The sequence below is a fragment of the Ascaphus truei genome, chromosome 9 (genome assembly GCF_040206685.1).
Source record: "Ascaphus truei isolate aAscTru1 chromosome 9, aAscTru1.hap1, whole genome shotgun sequence".
NCBI classification, from domain to species: domain Eukaryota; kingdom Metazoa; phylum Chordata; class Amphibia; order Anura; family Ascaphidae; genus Ascaphus; species Ascaphus truei.
In genome coordinates, this window is record NC_134491.1 from 31302538 (window position 1) to 31323922 (window position 21385).

Below are 21385 nucleotides of genomic sequence, written 5' to 3' on the forward strand. Positions count from 1 at the left end.
ATTTTTTTCAATGTTTTGTAACACTGTAACGTCATTTCATTTTTTATTAGTTATCCCGCCCCCCTTTTTTATTTAATCGGCCTTCCTCCCCCCCCATTGTTTATATGGGGCAAAATGACTAGAACATGGGCCTCACAACAACAACAAAATCCCAATGGAAACAAATAAGGTTTACATTTAGTCAAATAAATCAACAGAGTTATTAATGAACTAATGTTATAGACGTGTTGTGAAGTTGGGGTGTATACTGTAGCTATGGAGAATATCACCGCTGTATACTGTAGCTATGGAGAATATCACCGCTGTATACTGTAGCTATGGAGAATATCACCGCTGTATACTGTAGCTATTGAGAATATCACCGCTGTATACTGTAGCTATGGAGAATATCACCGCTGTTTACTGTAGCTATGGAGAATATCACGGCTGTATACTGTAGCTATGGAGAATATCACCGCTGTATACTGTAGCTATGGAGAATATCACCGCTGTTTACTGTAGCTATGGAGAATATCACCGCTGTATACTGTAGCTATGGAGAATATCACTGTTGTTTACTGTAGCTATGGAGAATATCCCCGCTGTATATGGTAGCTATGGAAAATATCACCGCGGTATACTGTAGCTATGGAAAATAATATCACCACTGTATACTGTAGCTATGGAGAATATCACTGCTGTATACTGTAGCTATGAAGAATAATATCACCGCTGTATACTGTAGCTATGAAGAATAATATCACCGCTGTATACTGTAGCTATGGAGAATATCACTGCTGTATACTGTAGCTATGGAGAATATCACGGCTGTATACTGTAGCTATTGAGAATATCACCGCTGTATACTGTAGCTATGGAGAATATCACCGCTGTTTACTGTAGCTATGGAGAATATCACGGCTGTATACTGTAGCTATGGAGAATATCACCGCTGTATACTGTAGCTATGGAGAATATCACCGCTGTTTACTGTAGCTATGGAGAATATCACTGTTGTTTACTGTAGCTATGGAGAATATCCCCGCTGTATATGGTAGCTATGGAAAATATCACCGCGGTATACTGTAGCTATGGAAAATAATATCACCACTGTATACTGTAGCTATGGAGAATATCACTGCTGTATACTGTAGCTATGAAGAATAATATCACCGCTGTATACTGTAGCTATGAAGAATAATATCACCGCTGTATACTGTAGCTATGGAGAATATCACTGCTGTATACTGTAGCTATGGAGAATATCACTGCTGTATACTGTAGCTATGGAGAATATCACTGCTGTATACTGTAGCTATGGAGAATATCACTGCTGTATACTGTAGCTATGGAGAATAATATCACCGCTGTATACTGTAGCTATGGAGAATAATATCACCGCTGTATACTGTAGCTATGGAGAATAATATCACTGCTGTATACTGTAGCTATGGAGAATAATATCACCGCTGTATACTGTAGCTATGGAGAATAATATCACCGCTGTATACTGTAGGTATGGAGAATAATATCACTGCTGTATACTGTAGCTGTGGAGAATAATATCACCTTGATCTGAGTATGCTCAACTTGTCTGGAATATTTGGGCAGAAATTATATCCTTATTGAGTAACTGGTGTTTAAAAAATCGCCACACATCGGGTACTTTCTTCAGACATATCCAATAAGGGACCGGAGAGGGGAAATAATGAGTAAAAGTATCATTTGTTACATTACGGAAAATAAAGCACAATTGTAACTGTGCAGTAATAACATGAGTGGAGTTTAGTGCATCTGTAGGTCACTGGGGTATGAAGACCATGCACGTTCATGTGATGTTGTTAATATGTCGCAGTCGTTTGCAGGCACCTCCGGGATTTGAAATGAGACTGAAAATGACCCTGTGTATTGTGATCTGAAACTGGCTGCACTTATGTGGTGGCATTTCATTCTTTTGCAGGTTTTCCAAGACCTTGGTACTTCGGTTCTATCAGAGGCTATTAAGGGTTACAACGTCTGCCTCTTTGCATATGGACAGACCGGCTCAGGAAAGACATACACTATGACGGGGACTCCGGTAAGTGACGTCATTACAAGCAGAATGGCAGTGTTAACGCTTTGTGCACCTGCTCTTCTTCCACGTGGTCATGAATGAAGTTCCTTCCTTCTCCCGAGACACCGGTTTGACTCCCCGATAACTTGCTATATGCCCATGAAAAATGCTGTAGAACTAGTGAACTGAAACTTGCCATTTTAACCAGCCGGTGAATCATAATATTTTGGAGTTTTCTGTGTGTTTGATTTCCAAACCATTTTAAAATGAAACTTCAGAGAAATTCATGGAGCCATCCCTGGGGTGCATTCCTGGAGCCATCCCTGGGGTGCATTCCTGGAGCCATCCCTGGGGTGCTTTCCTGGAGCCATCCCTGGGGTGCATTCCTGGAGCCATCCCTGGGGTGCATTCCTGGAGCCATCCCTGGGGTGCATTCCTGCAGCCATGCCTGGGGTGCAATCCTGGAGCCATCCCTGGGGTGCATTCCTGGAGCCATCCCTGGGGTGCATTCCTGCAGCCATACTTGGGGTGCATTCCTGCAGCCATCCCAGGGGTGCATTCCTGCAGCCATCTCTGGGGTGCATTCCTGCCGGCATTTTCCTGGTGCTCTGGTCTGCATTGCAGAGCAGTACTGTACTGTACATGGGGCTACAATTGCAGAGTTGGGTTTGCTCTAAGACAATATAGCATTTGTTTTAGTTGATGGGGGAGAGGAAGGGAATGCATGTTTAGGTCCACCATGAAAGAAACATTTAAAGGTGGGTGCACCATCACAGCTCACTTTTCCCACCAAGTTTCCGGTGTAGTTTATAATACATTGTAGTATGTGATACCTTGTAGTATGTGATACACTGTAGTATGTGATACCTTGTATTATGTGATACATTGTAGTATGTGATACCTTGTAGTATGTGATACACTGTAGTATGTGATACCTTGTAGTATGTAATACACTGTAGTATGTGATACCTTGTATTATGTGATACATTGTAGTATGTGATACCTTGTAGTATGTGATACCTTGTATTATGTGATACCTTGTAGTATGTGATACCTTGTAGTATGTGATACCTTGTAGTGGACCAAACGTACTTACTTTACAAGTTCTACTTTGAATAAATTAAATTAGTTTGCAGCATCTTCACTTGAAAAAGAAACCAATGCAGCTTGGAAAGCTTTGTACATTATGCACGACTGTGTCTAAAAATAAATAAATAAAGGAATCTATGAAGGACTCTGTTGGTCCCAAAAAGGTATCTCAATCTACAGCTAATCTGCATTTCTCCAGGATCAATTTTGAACCACATTTATAACTCGGTCACGCTGGGAAATCCTCCAGTATTTGCTGGAGGTAAATGTAAGAAGGTTTTTGTGGGAACTCTTAACCATCTATGTAGTTTATCTTAAAAAAGTTGGCAAAAAATGATTTTTATCTGATTTAATGCTACTTCGGAATCGCCCTTTCCTAGACTCAAAAACAGCGTTTATTGAATAGTTGGTTATATTTGTTTTTCTGCCTCTAACAATTTTTAGACCTATATTTACCAAGCTGTTTAAACGTGTAGTTCCAGAAGAGCTGTTTAAGCAGAACGTGTTAAATAAAATAATATTTGGGGAGCAGGGATTTTCCATAGCTGAACCATGCTAATTTCAGTTGGGACTCCCCTGCTTCCTGACATACCTCCATAGGGGGTGGCGGTAGCAGCTCTGATGGTTTAAATTCAACAGTCAGGTGAGCCATTAGAAAGCTTCAAGAGATGATGTCACAGCTTCCTATTGGCTCACGTGACCCGGGAGCTTTATATCTGCCATTTCGATAGCCCCACACAGCCCAGCTGTCGCTGCTACCGGCACCCCCTCCGGAGGGGGAGCACGGGAAATTTATATAGTTCAGTTCCGGGAAACCTCTGCTTCAAACCTCAAACGCTGAAATAATAAAAAAAAGGAAAGCAGGATTGCCGCTTTCTGTGCTAGACGGTGTTACATAGCTGAGCGTGTCCAGTTTATGGTTACTCTGATATATGTTGCTTAGGGGGATCACACCATTTAGCCGCTCCTCTCCTGAAAGTGCATTCGAGTGATGAGGTTAATTCAAAATTGTACCACACGTATTACCCCCTTAATTGAAGTCTTATTTTTTTTCTTTTGTGGCAGACGTCTGTTGGATTAACACCCCGCATATGTGAGGTATGTATTATTGTTTCAGCCTCTTACCACCTGTGCGATAGGTTACATATGTTGGGTTGGGGGTCCATTAAACTGCGTCAGGGCAGCTTGTGGTCCTATCGTGCAGAAACTGATTCAAGTCAAAAGGCAGTTTCCATACGATCGTGCCCAGATTGGCACGATCAGAGTTTCAATCCCCACAGAATTAGAATACAAACCATGTATAATACAGCAGAATGCTGATACAATGTAATGCGAAGAGCAGCGGGTATAAAAGAGAAGGTGTGTGCAGTCATAAGGAGTAACTCCAGGTAAACTAAAGTGGAATTTATATTGTTTTAGAATTGTTACTAATAAGAACATCGTTTTCAGGTTTCTTGTTTATAACTTACCTGTTGTGTACATTTAGGTGTTAAAAAAGGTGATCTTAAGACAAAGATTCCCCCAAACAGCTTACATTGTCATTTTGTGTTCAGATTGTGTGCCCTTATTCACAGCGTTTTAGCCATCCCACCACTGAAGTCATTGTCAGACCCCTCTTTGGTTTGTAATGTGCAGGGTCTCTTCTCTTGGGACGATGGTTCTTCTGGAAGGCCGGCCTCATGCAGGATTGAAGTCAGGTGAGGGACGGGGAGGGCATGTGTAAACTGTAAAACCATGTGTGAGGAATACACCCAATCAGTGCTACCAGGAGAATAGCCATCCAATACTGAACCTGGGGACCGACAAAATCTAGAAGTAACTGGATCAATCAAATCCACAATGAACATAGGTTTTCCATGTTTGTGGCTGAAGAAAATACCTAATTTCTCCTCCACAAAAGACTCCAAACCAACTTGGATTATTCTACGTGCTCAATAGAAAATCTTGATTTCGCAAAGAAGAAAAAAAAAGTATATGTTTTATATTTGAAGTTAATTCGTTTTTGTTTAAGGAAGTAGTTTAACAAATAACAGATTTTCTGCGTAGGTGGGACCACCCCTCTAGTTCGATGCTGTTAATTCACCCCCAAATAATCAGTTCACGCAGTGTATATAATTACAGGAAGTGTTCATTAAACAAAAACTCCGCTTTGATCTTTTAAGCACAAACATACAAATCTCCTTGGAATTGTATGTACGCCGATTTTGTTTAAAAAGTATTTATATCAGTACATAATTTTAGGTGCCAGTAATCGGGGGCGGACTGTAGGTACATACTGGCCCGGGCAATTCCTTGAAGAGTGGCCGCCCTCCTGCAGCATCATGGCGTCATGATGTGGTGTCGCCATGTGGCATCGCGTCGTCATGGAAACGCGTCACCATGTGACGTTGGGTCGCAATGACGATGCTGCAGGAGGAGATGCCGCTCCAGAGAAGGTAAGAGGCACCCCCCTCTCACTCACTATACACACTATACACACACTCTTGCCTTGGGGTGAGGAGCCGGTCCGGGGACTCTGCAGCTCCCTCCTCTGGTCAGGCGGAAGTTGGATACGGGCGCCGACAGGAGGAAGGAGAGAGTATTGCAGGTGGTCAGGGAGCTGTAGCACCTGCCCGCCGAGGCAACTGACCGCCCGATAGGTAACTAGCTTTGTCAGAAGTTCAAACATTGTTGTGTTTGTACTCGTATGCAGAAGAACATATCGATAGCCTTTTCTTTACAGCATTTGTACGGTTCTTTGAAATTAACCAAATACAAGACAAATATTGTGTGTCTCTGCTTTATTTCAGTTTTCTTGAAATTTATAATGAGCGTGTTCGAGACCTGCTGAGCGACTCAGATCAGAAAAAACCTTACACTCTACGTGTGCGGGAGCATCCAGAAAAAGGCCCTTATGTGCAAGGTACGAACGATGACCCCTAACCTGGAAGAGATTCAGGGACACGGTGCACGGTCCTTTGCTGTTCTAATGTAGGAGACATAAGTGATTCGGAAGTAGGAATGTGGTGCTGGCTTCAGTTTTACTTTATTTCATTGTTTTGCTTACTTTAATAGACCTCCGTCTTGCCCTTCCCAAAGCTGTTTTTATGAAGCTCTCCCCAGAGCCCAGTGCAGTATAAAGGTTACCATGGTAACCTCAGAAGGTAGAGCTGAATCATGTTTTTTTTAACACTAGAAAAACATTATATGGGGCACTAACTCAGATAGGCTTCTGAGGGGATTGTTGCTTTAACTGTATGCAAGGGGTGGCAACTCTAGTCCGCACAGGCCACCGTCAGGTTTTAAGGATATACCTGCTTCAGCACGGGTGGCTCAGTGATATCTGAAAACCTGACCTGTTGGTGGCCCTGGAGGACTGGAGTTGCCCACCCCTGTACTATGTACAGTAAAACTGACTAACACATAAATAATATTTTGTTACTACCGTATAAATACATACCGTGGAGTTACAGTTATATAAAACTTTATCTTCTGCATGCAACTTACACTCGGATTTAACTTATGCTTGCTTCCTCATAGCGTGTTATTCGGGTGTGGCTCACCATGCATAACAACAAAAACATACATAATGCAAGATACCAATGTCAGATTATTTTTGGGAACCTCTTACAAATGACCCCTGTCTTTCAAAACACATCCCTGGTCACCGCAGCTTTGCAACCGCTGCAACGTTCTTTCTTCAGTTGGGTATAAGCTGCTTCTTCGCCATAAACTAAAGAAATAAGCATTGTATCTCTTCATTTGCAAAGCTAGTAAACATATTATGCTGTACGACACTAATAATAACCCCTTCACTGCCAGCAGTGCGTTGCCAGTCCTGCCAGCGAAGGGGTTAAAATAGGTCACTGGACCTCAACGTGGCTTGGTGCTTTCACAGCCTTAAGTTCATGCTTAAGATACTTCTGATTTCCACCTAAAAAGATATATTCTCTGCAGCAGTGCATGCTGAATCTCTATACGCTTCCAGGACTTCCTCTCGGTAGGGGAACCCTAACAGAGTTTCCGCACGTATTTCTTCCTGGATCTGCCATGTTGTCTCTGGGGCTCTGTAAGGTTTTTCTTATTGTCGTGTTACGGGGACTGGCGATCAGCTGATTTTAATAGCAGAATGCTGGGTCTCTGCTTCCTAAGCAGAAAATGCTGTTGCAGCTGAAGTGTGTGTTTTTTAAATAAGTAAAAAAAAAAAAAAAAATACCCAGCAATTCTTCAAGAGCAGTTCATGCTGATCACTAATTATTTTTTATTTTTTTTTATTTTTTTACTTATTTAAAAAACTATTTTTCAAATCTAATGCTTTGCTCAGGAGATATAAGCGTTTCTGATATGAAGTGTCCGAGAGATTAATATGGAGCTCGGTCTAAAGGTTACCATGGTAACCGCAGAAACAAGAACTTAATCAAATCATGATTTTTAACAGTAAAAGAGGCAGGCGAGATACTAACATTATCTGAGTTAAACTCGTAGAGGCTTCTGGTGGGGGGAGGGGGCATTGGTGCTTTAATGCTGCTGCATAATTTCTGGGGCTGGTCCAAAACATGAACTGTTTATATTTAATTTGAGGCAATGTATCCCACACCCCCCTGATATTGCTTCCTATCAGCACAGAAAGTTGGCAATACATTTGCTCCTCCTCGCATATCTCTTGTGAGATGTTTGCTAGAATCTGAAAACAAATGTAGCAACTGGTTAGTTAGAACGTGGCATGTGATACCATGAAACGGCCTCTTAGGGGATAACTGAATAGAAACGATTGTGTTCACATGCCATTTCCTGCACGCTAACAATTAGATAATACATATAAATAGAAGCATGTGAAAGAGCGGCCGATAAATGTTATTAAGTAACGCTTTGGTGTAGCTTCATATAGATAGATTTGTAAAATTCAGCTGAAAGAAATGTGGACAAAAGCCCCATTCCTATGAATGCATTAATCCCCAAGCTATTAAATAAATATATTACTTGAGGCACCCCATGCAGCATGGAATGAAAGGGTTAATTTTAACACTTGAAAAGCATAGCTGATGTTACCTGCCCAACCTCTGTTCATGTTAGCTACTGTAGGTGCACTGGGAAATTAGTAAGCTAAAAAAAGAGGTCACCACCCAAGGTAGAGAAAAAGAGAGAGCCCCTAATTCTATGCACACTAAACCTATGTCAATATCAGCTGAGACCAACGGCCTTGGAACACGTGAGGTTAATAAACTTGAGCACCCCCACCTCCCCTTTCCCCCCGATAGCCAGACACATCAATGTGGAACACAATGGGACCGTAAAGGCATTCAAGTGCTTTGTCATTGACCATCCAAACTCAGGCCCTACGAATGGAGTTGGGATAGGATCCTTTTGCAACGTGAATTCAAATTGATATATAACCTCCAAACCTTGAGCCCCAAAGGTCTGAACTACGTATTCCTGTTTTCCTCCTTCATATAAGGAATTAAGATACTTGGGTCCCATAAGTGTAATGGTAACCATGATCAAGTATTAGCATGAAGGTTTGAAAACGAGGTAACTCTCAATGTGTTCTTCCTGTTAAAACATTTTATAAATAAATAAATACTCCGTTATGGTCATTTCTAACCACTATCTATTATCCCCTATGAAATCTACCTAGAGGATAATCAATCTGACGTGTAGTAATGTGTCCATAATGGGGACCCCTGTGACATTAAACTAATATCCATCATATAGGTCATACTTGGACTTTATATATACATATCTATAAGATGCCCACCATTTCTGACTGTTCGAAATCAAGTGATGAACTACTACAATTCAAACTAAATAAGATTTCGAACTGCATTCTGCAATTGGCCTTAAATATAATTGCAATCCAACTCTGCAGGTATTTCTCAATAAGTAATATACTACCCACATGCTGATGATTCGCTCTCCTGGTTGGGAATGGGTTATATTAAGCCCTTCCCCACGATTGGGAGCATATAAAGGACCTCCTTTGAGTAGTATGCTGAATGAGTGAAGTTGGGGAAGACGAACTCTAAAAATAATGACATAGATGATTTTGCAGCAGGGGAACCCAGTTCAGTGTCCGTTCCTTGTGGCCATGGGCACTTTATCCCTCTGTGCCTCAGGCACCGAACATAGATTGTAAGCTCATCAGGGAAGGGACTGTGCCTTTAAAAGTCCATGGGTAGCGCTGTGTACTGCTCGCTATGTTGTAATTGTGAAACAGTTTGTGTCCGTTTTGGTAGAAAAGAGCTATATGAAATATAGTTACTAGTTGTACCCGGTGTAACATACGCCGATCTAGCAGATCTTAGAGATTACTAATTAAACATTACTCTTTGTTTGCACCCCTCCCTGGAATACCTTGCTGTCCTCCTCCATCATGCGCTGCTCCTCTTTGCACTCTCCTCCACACTCTTTGCACTCCTTGCCTTACTGTGTCTGCTCTTCTCCCTCCTCTCCTACTTATCTAATTTGTCTCCTCTCCTTGCTGTCTCTCTGTTTCCTCCTCTTACTCACCTTGCTGTCTCTCCTCCCCTCTCTTTGCACTCCTTCCTGCCCCATGTGCACACTGCTCTCCATTCCCTTCTCGTCATCAATCTGTCTCCTCCCCTCCTTGCTGTCTCTCCTTGCTCCTCTCCTTGCGGAGCCATTCCGGTGGCTTATTGATGCTTGTCAACCCTGTAACAGCTGAACCTTGGTACGGAAACATACTTAAGCCTGATATATAGATATCTTAAAGATTTGCATGTATGGTATTTTGCAAGGAGAATGTGTCTGCATGTGGCAGATGATAATACAAGAGAGCTGTTTTGAAGAGGCTCGGCATGTGACTTTGAACAAGTAATGTTATCATGCTGTGTTCAAAGAAAACAAATGTTCTAAGTTCTTAGGGCTGGGATGCATTATAACTGCAGAACCCCATGCTTATAGGGATGTCCGGCCATGTTGAATCCACCAAGTCTCTTGCGGTCACCACGTGCAGTGAATGTGAGGACACACTGCTCCCTAGTGGAGAAAGTTCTTGGCAAACATTCTGGTGCTGACCTCACGTGACCCATCCAAGTAAAAGGGAGAGGAAATGTAGGTTAGCTCCGGTTCAAAAATGATGTATTTGCTGTGTATTTAAAGCACCAGTCCACCTTCTTGGCATGTTTAAAAAAAAAAAACATTTTCTGTAAGTGTAGTTTAGAAAGACTATCAGGTAACCAAACTTTTTGAGATCACAAAATGCCGTTCATAGCAAAATTAGTGGGTTTAAAACTGTAGTTTTATTGTCCGAATGCTTGATCGGTCAGTCTTTTATGGGGGGGTGATGGATGCATAACCATCATGTCTTTGTTTCCTTTAACAGGTTTATCCCAGCATGTAGTTACGGAGTACGAGCAGGTGGTAGCACTTCTAGAGGAGGGGGTGGAAAACAGGTAATGTTACACTTCCTGTTGTACTTCTGAAGCCGGCACATCACGGGGGCCAAAACTTGTCAATCAGAGATTCCAAAACCCGTGTTTGGGGAACCTGTTACCGCTTCAAGGAAAAACATTTGCAATTTAGCACGGCGGTTACTCCATTATTGTATCATTTCAGAAGGGACTCACAAAAGCTCTGACTTTCACAGTATTACAGGAGGGGCTTGACAGCATTGTCACTCATTCTCTTTTTGAAATAAAAAAAAGCTATTTTTGATCTCTGTCGCTGCATTTTGAAATATTGATACTATGGGATGGATTTGGTCTTCCAAGCACTTTGTGTATGGACGCACGAGATATACGACTCTATTTTCTAAGTGGGACACAAGGCATTCCGGCAATGGAAGGCACCTTATGCCAAGTGAATGGGCCATAAGGTGTCCTCTAGCACGGTAAGGTATCTCATGGAATAGCACCGCTTAGCAGATATAGCCCATAATATATAAGCGTCCCATTATAAATACATAGCCAGCATTTCACATAGAATTATATTTGGCATCCGGCTTTTGTAACGAGATCTGGAGCGTTTGCTGTGCAGGAATCTCATGCGCTTAAGCACTTTGTAAAAGATCACCTATGTTTTCCCCACAGAATTACAGCAGCCACCCATATCCATGATGCCAGCAGCAGGTCTCATGCCATCTTTACCATCCAGTACACTCAGGTTTGTTATTCCTGTATCTCTTATCGCTGTAAGCCACGCTAACCCTAATTTACAAAGTTATCTTTTTTGTATACTGTTAGGACTATATACTGTACCAGTAACCAGAGCAATCCCTTAACATTATTTCTGATACAACCTCTTTCATTACGAGATGAAGGCGCGGCTCAGTGAGTAAAGACACTGACTCTGTAAACAATCACACAGAGTTTGGAGTAGGGGAACCTGGTTCAATTACCGGTGTCGGCTCCTTGTGACCTTGGGCAAGTCACTTTATCTCCCTGTGCCTTAGGCACCAAAAACAGATTGTAAGCTCTATGGGGCATTGACTCATGCCTGCAAAACGCCTATGTACAGCGCTCATACACTGTTGCCGCGATACAAGAAAAAACCTATTGTTATTATTATTAAGCTCTATACAATTAGTTTTTTGCTTTTCCAAAAAAATGAGAGCAGAGTATGAAACGGCTTTTTATTCAATGACCCACAAATAATTCATCCAGTTTCCGAATCATTGAAACATGCACATGCTCTGCACTAGCAAACACATGCTGTATCTGTCAACATACTTATGATGCATGTTTTCCTTGCTAACTGTATCCTCCTTTTGGCAAAATGTCCATCATGCGCATTGGGTATTAGAAGTGAGTGCGAGAGCAGAGTCACTATATCTTTTGGCCTATGTCCTAAAATAAATAATCCAAATTTTTTTTGTGCCTGGTAGTATCTCACATGCTGGAAATTACTTTCTTGGGGCCTCAGCGGTCTTTGAAATAATTGGGCAGTTATCCTAGATGTAATTCTTTGTTACAGGCCATGATGGAAGACAACCTTCCTTCAGAACTTGCCAGCAAAATTAACCTGGTGGACCTGGCAGGCAGGTGAGCAGGTTTCCCCGGCCTCAATTGTGGGCATTCAGGGGTTCTCGGTGCTGCGTAGTTCCACCAAATAGTATTCTGTGTGGTTTATTTTCATGGTTTGTGTTTTCAGCGAGAGAGCTTCTCCCAGTTACTGCAAAGACCGTCTTACCGAAGGCTCGAACATTAACAGGTCCTTAGTAACCCTTGGGATTGTCATCTCTGCTTTAGGTATGTTATGTGAAGTTATACACCAATAAGCATCATTACTGCCCACTAAAAGATGCAGTGCAATGTAGGATGAAAATGAACTAATGGCAATTCTATATTTATTGGGCTAATAGAACTTTCAAATATGATTAAAAGGTACCCATTTAAGCACAAAGCATTAATCATTTTACTTATTTAATCAATTTATCTCTGTCATTAGTTCACTTTGGTCATAAGTGGGACAGCAACTTTAACTAGTTATAAATAAAATAAAGCACCAGATGAATGATAGAATGACAAAGCATCATTAAGAGATAATATTTAGAAATTAGTCACGTACTAAAATTATTATCGTGATTTATTTATATAGCGCAAACATATTCCAGAGCACGGTACAATGGGGGGAACAGAATTATATAAATGACATAAACAGAAGGATGTACCAAGTAAGGACAAACGAGCACAAACAGATGCAAAAGGTAAAAAGGGCCCTGCTCATGAGAGCTTACAATCTAGGGCGTAAGAGGCCAAATTAAAACAAAAGGGGCTGCTCATTGTAGGACTGAGTATGTCTCAGGGTTACATTGGGTCCGGACGCACAGCTGGTCCTGTTAATAGTTTAGGGTGTGGATGTTAGGAGGTGTCAGCATGGAGGTTGGTGCAGCCGAGTAGCTGGTTCCAATTGGGTTAGGGTGTGTATGTTGGGCGATGCCAAATATTTCCATAAAGGTGAGATTTCAGGGAGCTTTTAAAAGTCTGAAAGCTGGGGGAGAATCTGATGGTGCGTGGTATGGAATTCCAGAGAAAGGGGGTAGCACGGGAGAAGTCTTGTAGGTTTGAGCAAGAGGAACTAATGAGGGAGGGAGAGGCGGAGGTCATGGGCAGAACATAGGGGGCATTTTAAGGGAATATTTGGAGATGGGGCCTGAGATTTAAAGGGTGGTGGGCATTGAGAGCTTTGTAACTCAGAGCTAGGCGTTTTGGTTTAATGTTACAGGATATGGGAAGCCAGTTTGTGAATTTGCATAGTGGAGCAGCCAATGTGAAGCGGTGAGTGAGGAAGAGAAGTCTGGCAGCATAAATTTGGATGGATTGGAGTGAGTACAGGTGGATAAGGGGAATGCCAGCTAGGAGAAGGTGGCAGTAATCAAGATGGCACAAGATGAGTGAGTGAATTAGGATTTTTGTCTCTTCATGAGTATGGCCTCGGCCATGTTACCTGCTTGCTGGCGGAGGCGCGCTCCTGCTCAGCACTGAGCCCCAACAGTCGTAATTAGTAGGGGCTCGTCTGCGCTTCCGCAAGCGCGCGGAAGCGTAGGTCTTAGTGAAAACTAAAAGAGTGTGTTGGGTAACCAAGAGAAGAGATATAGAGTGAGAAGAGCAGAGGGCCAAGGACAGAGCCTTGTGGGACTCCAACAGAGAGGGAGTGAAGAGGAGCTGACACCAGAGAAGGAAACGCTGAAGGAGCAGTTGGATAGGTAGAACATGAACCAGGAGAGGACTGTGTCCACAAGAATGGAGTGGAGACTGCGCAGGAGACAGGGTGATTAACTGTGTCAAAGGCAAATAATTAGTAAGGAGAAATTACCTTTAGATTTAGCAGTGAGTAGGACATTGGCCACATGACGGGTTTTATAAGGCACAAATGTTCTTGCCTTTCCTCTGCTATCCACACACAGCAACAGGCTCTATAGAAATGTCCTGCTATGTTCCCAGCTCTCTCCCAGGTCTTATTCCCGCAAAGTTATTTTTTCTTGATTGAGAAAACTGATCTTTATATTATAAAGATTGCAGATTTGGGAAATTAGTTACTTGAGGCTAGGGGGAAACTGATACTATTTTATCTTACACTGTTTACTTTAATGACAATTTTTAAGTATTTATGATTACTCTTGATTTATGTTGATGTTACCCTTATCCATGATGTAATGTAATTTTTAAACCTCATAGAGCGTTTAGAAGGCAAATATGAAGCTTCCAGCTCTCAAGATATAATTAAGTATAATGGGGAAACGCTTATAATGAAGACATTTTCACTTGAAACGGAAACAATAAGTAATCTTACCTGTAATGTTGTTACTTTGTAATGCTGAATAGCAAATGCCTGTGGGACAAATACATTGACTTTCTCTCTCTTCCCTTCCTTCTAGCTCAGAATTCCCAAATGTCCAGTAGCTGCCAAAGTATCAATAGTATAGCCAGTGATGGGGACAGTGGCAGTCCGGGCAGCCTGAAGCGTCAGCCTTATATTCCCTATAGGGACTCCATACTGACCTGGCTTTTAAAGGACAGCCTTGGTGGGAACTCGAAGACCATCATGATTGCCAGTAAGATTCAACCTTACTTTTTTGTGGTGCTAGTGAATCATTTTATATATATTTAGTCTAATCTAGTACAGCTCCGTCTGTGTATCAGTAGTTTAAAGGTAAAAGTACATCAGAAAGCTCAGATCCTGGTACACCTTGGCTATTTTATAATGATTCACGGGACTCCATTTTTATTGTACAGAAGGGAAAATGTCAAAGACTGTGGAATATGCAATACATGTTGCTTTAATCTGGAGACCGGGCTTTACCAAACTCTGGAAAGAATTCTAAGTTTTCAAGTATTTTTTGTCATTTTTCTTTACTTATTTACCTGTCTATCATTTTTGTCGTGTGATTACAGCAGTGTCGCCGGCGAGTGGGAGCTACAATGAGACCATGAGTACCTTGCGATATGCGTCTAATGCAAAAAACATCATCAACAAACCTCGAGTAAATGAGGTAAAAGTCATGCTATCCCTAAAATCCCTCTTTAAAGCCGTTCAAAATGACCTATATGCAGATGTTATTACCCCCATTAATGCAAAATAATGCACAAAATAGCGCATTAAATAATGTACTATGTAAATAGTACTGCTGTTGAGTAGCGCGTCAGTGTTAACGCTATGCGTCACATTAACGGGAGCGGTAACGTCTGCTACATTTCTGTCCGTTGCTACCATGCTTCATTGTGTTAACGGGCAGTTCAGCAAGGAACAGGTTCAGTGTTTGACTCTGCTGCGGACAAATGTAATGGGTATAAAGCTCTTCTGTCTCTTTCACCTGGATTTTGCTTGGACAGAAGCATTGTGGCATTTTACCGTTGTGTATCTGTCACCCTCTTGTTAAAGAGACCCATTTAATGAGGTATGGGAGAAACTCTTTGGCTGTAGCAGGAAATGAATCATGGTTGACACCTTGTGGTGCTGGAAGACCCATTCCAGCCTATGGTCATGAATGAGCTGTAAGGTATATTCCAGCACCGGGTTGTGCGCTCTGATAGAAGACTGCTTAGTAAATATTGCCCATGATCCCTCTGTCTGCATGTCACCCTGCATTGGGTGTGTCAAACTAGGTGAATTATAAGTTCTTTGACACTCGTTTAATTGGACGTGGTTCCGATACCAAGTAACCAACGCTTGATGTTGCCTTCATGCATTATAGTAATACAGGAGATTGCATTCTTGGGATCCCAGGTCTTGTGCAAAGAGCCACTTGGAGCTCTTCTTATTGATGAAATCATACATTTCACACTACTTGAATGGGATTAAGCCTTTAATTCCGGAGTGTGTTCTTAACCTTCACTCCACAGGTCTGTTCATATCAAATATTCACCTCGTTAGAGGTCTAGAGGTGTCTGTGGGATGGTAAACCCAGGCCTAAAATGTACATGTATCGTTAAATATTTTAATCCCCTGTATTAAATTCTCTGGCCACCTGTAAACTAAAGCAAGTATAGGTGTGTGAGTGATGGTTGTTTGGGAAATTTAGTGGCAAATATCTGTGGTTTTTGTTTTTCCAGGATGCAAATGTAAAACTGATCCGAGACCTCAGAGAAGAAATTGACAGGCTTAAAAACATGTTACGGAGCATTGAAATGGTAGGTACGGACAGTATAAAGGTGTCAACATGCTTCATAGCGCAGAACATCCATACAGAGGTTGAGCTCTGTTCCAGATTATGATATATATTGTATATTTGTTCCCTGAGAACTAAAATCATATTGCAACCAGCAAAGTGCATTAACAGATATACTGGGATAAACGTGTATCTGAATACTGATGGGCAATTCATAAAGTATCTAATATCTCACACTCTTTGCTCTCTCCCTTCAAAAAATCTCCTTCGACGTTACCCCCAATCCATAGTTTGTAGGCTCACACAATACAAAATAGAGGGATATATCAAGGTATTTTTGTTTTAGCAAAGTGGATACAAATCAAATGACTTTCATGTTGTGTCTCAGCATTGAGGTATAAGGGCATTGTGGTTTAATCTTGCCCTGGGGGCTGCCCGCTTCCGATTTTTGGATAGTTTCAGAAGGAAGGTTTAGGGAAAGGTAACCGACACACTTTCCATCATTGTGGTCTTTTCTTTCGCCCTGTATCCTCTGGCTACTTTTCTACATCAAATGTAGGAAGCTCCTTATATTTGATGCAAGACCAGATTTAAAAAAAAAAACCATTTTCTGTACATATTTGTACTTTAACCCAGGCAGTGCTGAAAAAGCTGTGTGGCACGGCAGGCATAGGCTTGTCCGGGTTCATGTTGAAATGAACAAGAAGCAAAGAGTGACTCGCAGTGAGTCACTGTGGCAGCCGGCGGAGGATGGGACTTCCAAGGTTGTCAGGTCTGCCAGGTCGGTGACCGTAGTATCGGCAACGTCCCCCTCATGGTCGAACTGGTGACCTGCGAACTGGTCATGCCTTGACAGTGGCTCACAGGCTTATACACTTTGGCCAAAGCGTTAACGAAATGACCCATTTTTAAGAGAGATATGGGTATTTCACTGTGTATTTTTGTCACGTTGGATGTTGCTCTGGACTTCTTTGTCCCCCTCATTGCTCTGGTGATCCTGCTCCTTGAATTAACAGGAAATTCGTTTTCATAGTATGTTTCATTTGTCTAGAGAACTTTCAGCCCTTCCTTCAGTGATGACAAAGATGGGAACTTAACAGAACTAGTACTTCAAAATGAACTGAAGGTTAGTAAAAAATAAAATAAAATGACCTTCTGGGTAGAGGAATTATCTGGTGGGTTTATAAATAGGTAGGCATTCAACAAAATATTTAACCTATCTCTTTCTGTCAAAAGCCCACAAGCAAATAGAATCTTGTCTCATTTTCAGGTGGTACCAATAAGATTGATGTACACTTCTATGCTGTGTACACCTGTAAAAAATAAATATATATATACACACACACACACACACACACACACACACACACACACACACACACACACACGCTTTTGAATGTCAGGTTAAAGTTTTTGTCGAATGCCTACCTACTTATAATATATATAATATATAATGAAGCGTTCTACACACAGTTTATTTAATGAGTACTTCAGTATTATGTGATACTTTTTTTTTAATTTGAACTAACAATTGATATTATAAGACAAGCTTCCGCGAATTCTCCTCTCTTCCTCAGGTCAAGCAATTCTAATAAACAAAATAAGATTTAACACTGATATGGGGTTTCTTACACACTTTCGTTTTTGTAATGTTTCTACCTACCTCTCTTAATTTTACAGTTCAACCGGTTCTCCCGCACGCTCACTGCACCCACTCTCCCTGCCCCCCACGCTCCCTGCACCCCCTTTCCTGCACCCCGCGCTCCCTTCGCACTGCTACTGGATCTATGGTCCTACATACTCTTCACATTTCTCACTGTCCCTTTTCTCCATGTATTGCCCTGTCTGTTTATTTCCTATCCCCTCTGCCAGTCCTTCTCTACCTCATCTGCCTTAGATTGCTATCTTGGTTTTTACACCTGTGTTAAGCTCCTGGGATCTCTGTAAATCAGTATCGCTGACCTGAGGAGGAGAGGAGAACTCTTGGAGACGTGCCTTATAATATCAATTGTTAGTCCAAATAAAAAGGTATCGCCTAATACCGAAGCACTCTTTTACTGTGCACTATCGCAACTGGACTAACACGGCTATTTCTGCTTCATTCCTGTGTGCAAAGAATACCTGTAAAGGAGGGAGAGAATTATTATTATTTTTTATACTTTTTCTGTTTAGTGATTCCGTCAGCATCTATTTCAAAGAGCAATTAATATGTAGATTTATAGAAGAGCCTTGGTGGAGGGATTACGTGTGTTCTAGAACAGGGGAGCTCAACTCCAGTCCTCAAGACCCCCCCAATAGGTCAGGTTTTAAGGATATCCCTGCTTCAGCACAGATGGCTCAATCAGTGGCTTAGTCATAGACTCACTGAGGCACTTAGTGAGCCACCTGTGCTGAAGCTGGGACTGGTTGAGCCACATGTGCTGAAGCAGAGACTGGTTGAGCCACCTGTGCTGAAGCTGGGAAATCTTTAAAACCTGACCTGTTAGGGGGTCTTCAGGACTGGAATTGAGCGCCCCTGTTCTAGGAAAGGAATATAATGCAAAGTTGACAATTGTATGTATGATTAATTCACAGATTGAGCAGCTCACCAAAGACTGGACAGACAAGTGGACAGATAAGGAGGCCATTATGGAGCAATACAATGTGGATATAAACAAGGGCAAAGCAGGGGTTACCATAGACTCTAATTTACCTCATTTAATAGCAATGGACGATGACATTCTAAGTACTGGAGTAGTGATTTATCATCTCAAGGTATGTGTTTAAATCCGTATCCATACGCAGTCTATATAAATATATTTTACAGCGACGTTCCCTACGTTATGTTTGCCACACAATGAATATTGTTAATTTAGCCTTGTTTATTGTAGGGGATGGTCTGTGGGGAACATTAAATATGTCACACAGTTTAAAATCTTAGTGGCGCTGTGCAAATCCCATTACAGAATTGCTAGAAAATGCAAGCACTCTACGAATAAGAAGTACACACGGCTTATCATTTATATAACCATGGTTTTATGTATTTCCTAAATAATTAACCATTTTGCCACCATAGAGGCCTGCTGGGTCCTATAGTAGCAAAATGGCTTAAAAAAGAGCTGATATAGTGTATCCTGTGATTTCATGTTCTATTCCAATATCCCTGTATACATTTATAAGTCATGTTGTATTAACAAGTCTGTGTCTCTGAAATAACAGGGCAGACGTTGCTGTGAGGTTTCATGGTCTATATCAGAGGTTCTCAGCTCTAGTCCTCAAGTCCCCTCAACAGCTCAGGTTTTACAGATATCCCAGGTTCAGCATAGGTGGCTCAATCTTTGACTGAGCCACCTGTGCTGAAGCAGGGATATCCTGAAAACCTGAGCTGTTGGGGGGGGGGGGGTCTTGAGGACTGGAGTTTAGAATCTTTGCTCTCTATTATTTTACACTACACATCATCTTCCTGACTCGCCATAGTACAGAATCACTTTGGGTGTCGCACCTCTTGCTGTAGAAGGCCACCTCTAACAAAAGTGAGATTCATTCATTCTAATCTCTCTCGTTTTCCACTTTTCTTGCTTTGTGTAGATGGGGCTTTTGCCATTTCTGCCTTGCATTCTTTAGACTCTGCTGTCTTGCTACTGTATCTTCTAAGCACCGAAAAGGTAAAATGATTGTTCTGCACATGGTGTGTGATTAGGCAAAGGCTCTAGTGTTCTCGCATGGCGTGTGATATTGTTCACAGCAGAGTATTGTGTCTGGTTATTAAGTGCTCACATTGATCTCTCTTGCTGATTTTTAGGAAGGAACCACTAAAATTGGGAGAGGCGATTCAGACCAAGATATTGGTAAGAAGCTTATTATTGTGATCGGTTTTCCAACTCTTATTGCACATCAGAATGGTCTGATCCCATTTAAGGTTTACTCCGTGAAGACGTGACATTTCTACAGAGCAGCCCGGAAAACCCTACAGGATGCTGTAGGAAAGCTTTTTAATGCTGTGGTTCCGATGTATTTTTTCATGGACTGTTTGCATTTGTTCTGCCTGATCGTGCACTTCACTGGAAGTGCCTCCCCTTGGGATTTTCTGCTTATATTTCAGCTCCAATTACCACCACTTTTTGTATCATTCCGCAACTTGATGTGACTCACAAACAAGTCCCTATAAATGCCGTATATTTGGGGATCTGTTGTTATCAGGGCTGCTAGAACCTTAATCTCAAGAGAGGAGGCTCTGCCCTTCAGAACCACACTCTGGGCTGGTGCTCGTTGGGTGCTTTTGTGAGCAGCTACTGGCTCATAATCAGCATAACTAGGAAACTTGCTTCTTAGTTTTGCTGCTTGTGTTACGACATTTATCTTTGGTGAAAAATAGCTGTGGAAAGCCTACTGTATGTAATTGAGGATAGCGTCAGCTGGGGGTCTGTACATCTCACCCCCCTACCCTTTCCCCTCCTCCCTCCGTTAATGTGTTAAATGTAATCACCTGGTTTATCAATCTATACAGGCATACCCCGCATTAACGTACGCAATGGGACCGGAGCATGTATGTAAAGCGAAAATGTACTTAAAGTGAAGCACTACCTTTTCCCACTTATCGATGCATGTACTGTACTGCAATCGTTATATACGTGCATAACTGATGTAAATAACGCATTTGTAACAGGCTCTATAGTCTCCCCGCTTGCGCACAGCTTTGGTACAGGTAGGAAGCCGGTATTGCTGTTCAGGACGTGATGACAGGCGCATGCGTGAGCTGCCGTTTGCCTATTGGGCGATATGTACTTACTCGCGAGTGTACTTAAAGTGAGTGTACTTAAAGCGGGGTATGCCTGTATACAGTTACATGGTTTATACTAGTTCAGGCCTCGTAATTTCTTTATTCTGATTAATAAAAAAAAATGCAACATTTTTAATGGGATACATCAATTTTCACAAGTAACGCTCCAAATGGGTCTACCGTATATATAATATATAATGAAACTGAATGCTGGTACAAAATTAACAGATTAGAATACATAGCATAACATGTTATTAGTGACCAAAAATAACCAGAACACCAACTGTAATGTTGGAGTTTTACTCACACTTTAGTGTCTATTTCTGTTGTTCTATATTATTTATCTTGTCAAAGTCCAAATTAGGATCAAATTGTTGATCTCACAATACATCTTTGAAAAAGACCTTTGGGGTCCTGGCTTTTTCTGCTGGACATTCCTGATTCCAGCTGTGCACCCTTG

At 41.7% G+C, this 21385-nt stretch overlaps 1 protein-coding gene across 1 annotated transcript in view; it reads left to right on the forward strand.

Moving 5' to 3' along the window:
• The window catches only part of STARD9 (StAR related lipid transfer domain containing 9), a 100377-nt gene that overhangs the window by 45349 nt on the left and 33643 nt on the right, over positions 1 to 21385 (forward strand). The window contains exons 4-17 of the mRNA XM_075614255.1: positions 1940 to 2056; positions 4187 to 4219; positions 4757 to 4818; positions 5911 to 6023; positions 10443 to 10512; positions 11149 to 11221; positions 12032 to 12099; positions 12209 to 12306; positions 14436 to 14612; positions 14953 to 15050; positions 16111 to 16188; positions 17218 to 17292; positions 18741 to 18920; positions 19948 to 19993. Of these exons, the coding sequence (XP_075470370.1) occupies positions 1940 to 2056; positions 4187 to 4219; positions 4757 to 4818; positions 5911 to 6023; positions 10443 to 10512; positions 11149 to 11221; positions 12032 to 12099; positions 12209 to 12306; positions 14436 to 14612; positions 14953 to 15050; positions 16111 to 16188; positions 17218 to 17292; positions 18741 to 18920; positions 19948 to 19993 (1288 nt within the window). The remainder of the gene's footprint in view (positions 1 to 1939; positions 2057 to 4186; positions 4220 to 4756; positions 4819 to 5910; positions 6024 to 10442; positions 10513 to 11148; positions 11222 to 12031; positions 12100 to 12208; positions 12307 to 14435; positions 14613 to 14952; positions 15051 to 16110; positions 16189 to 17217; positions 17293 to 18740; positions 18921 to 19947; positions 19994 to 21385) is intronic.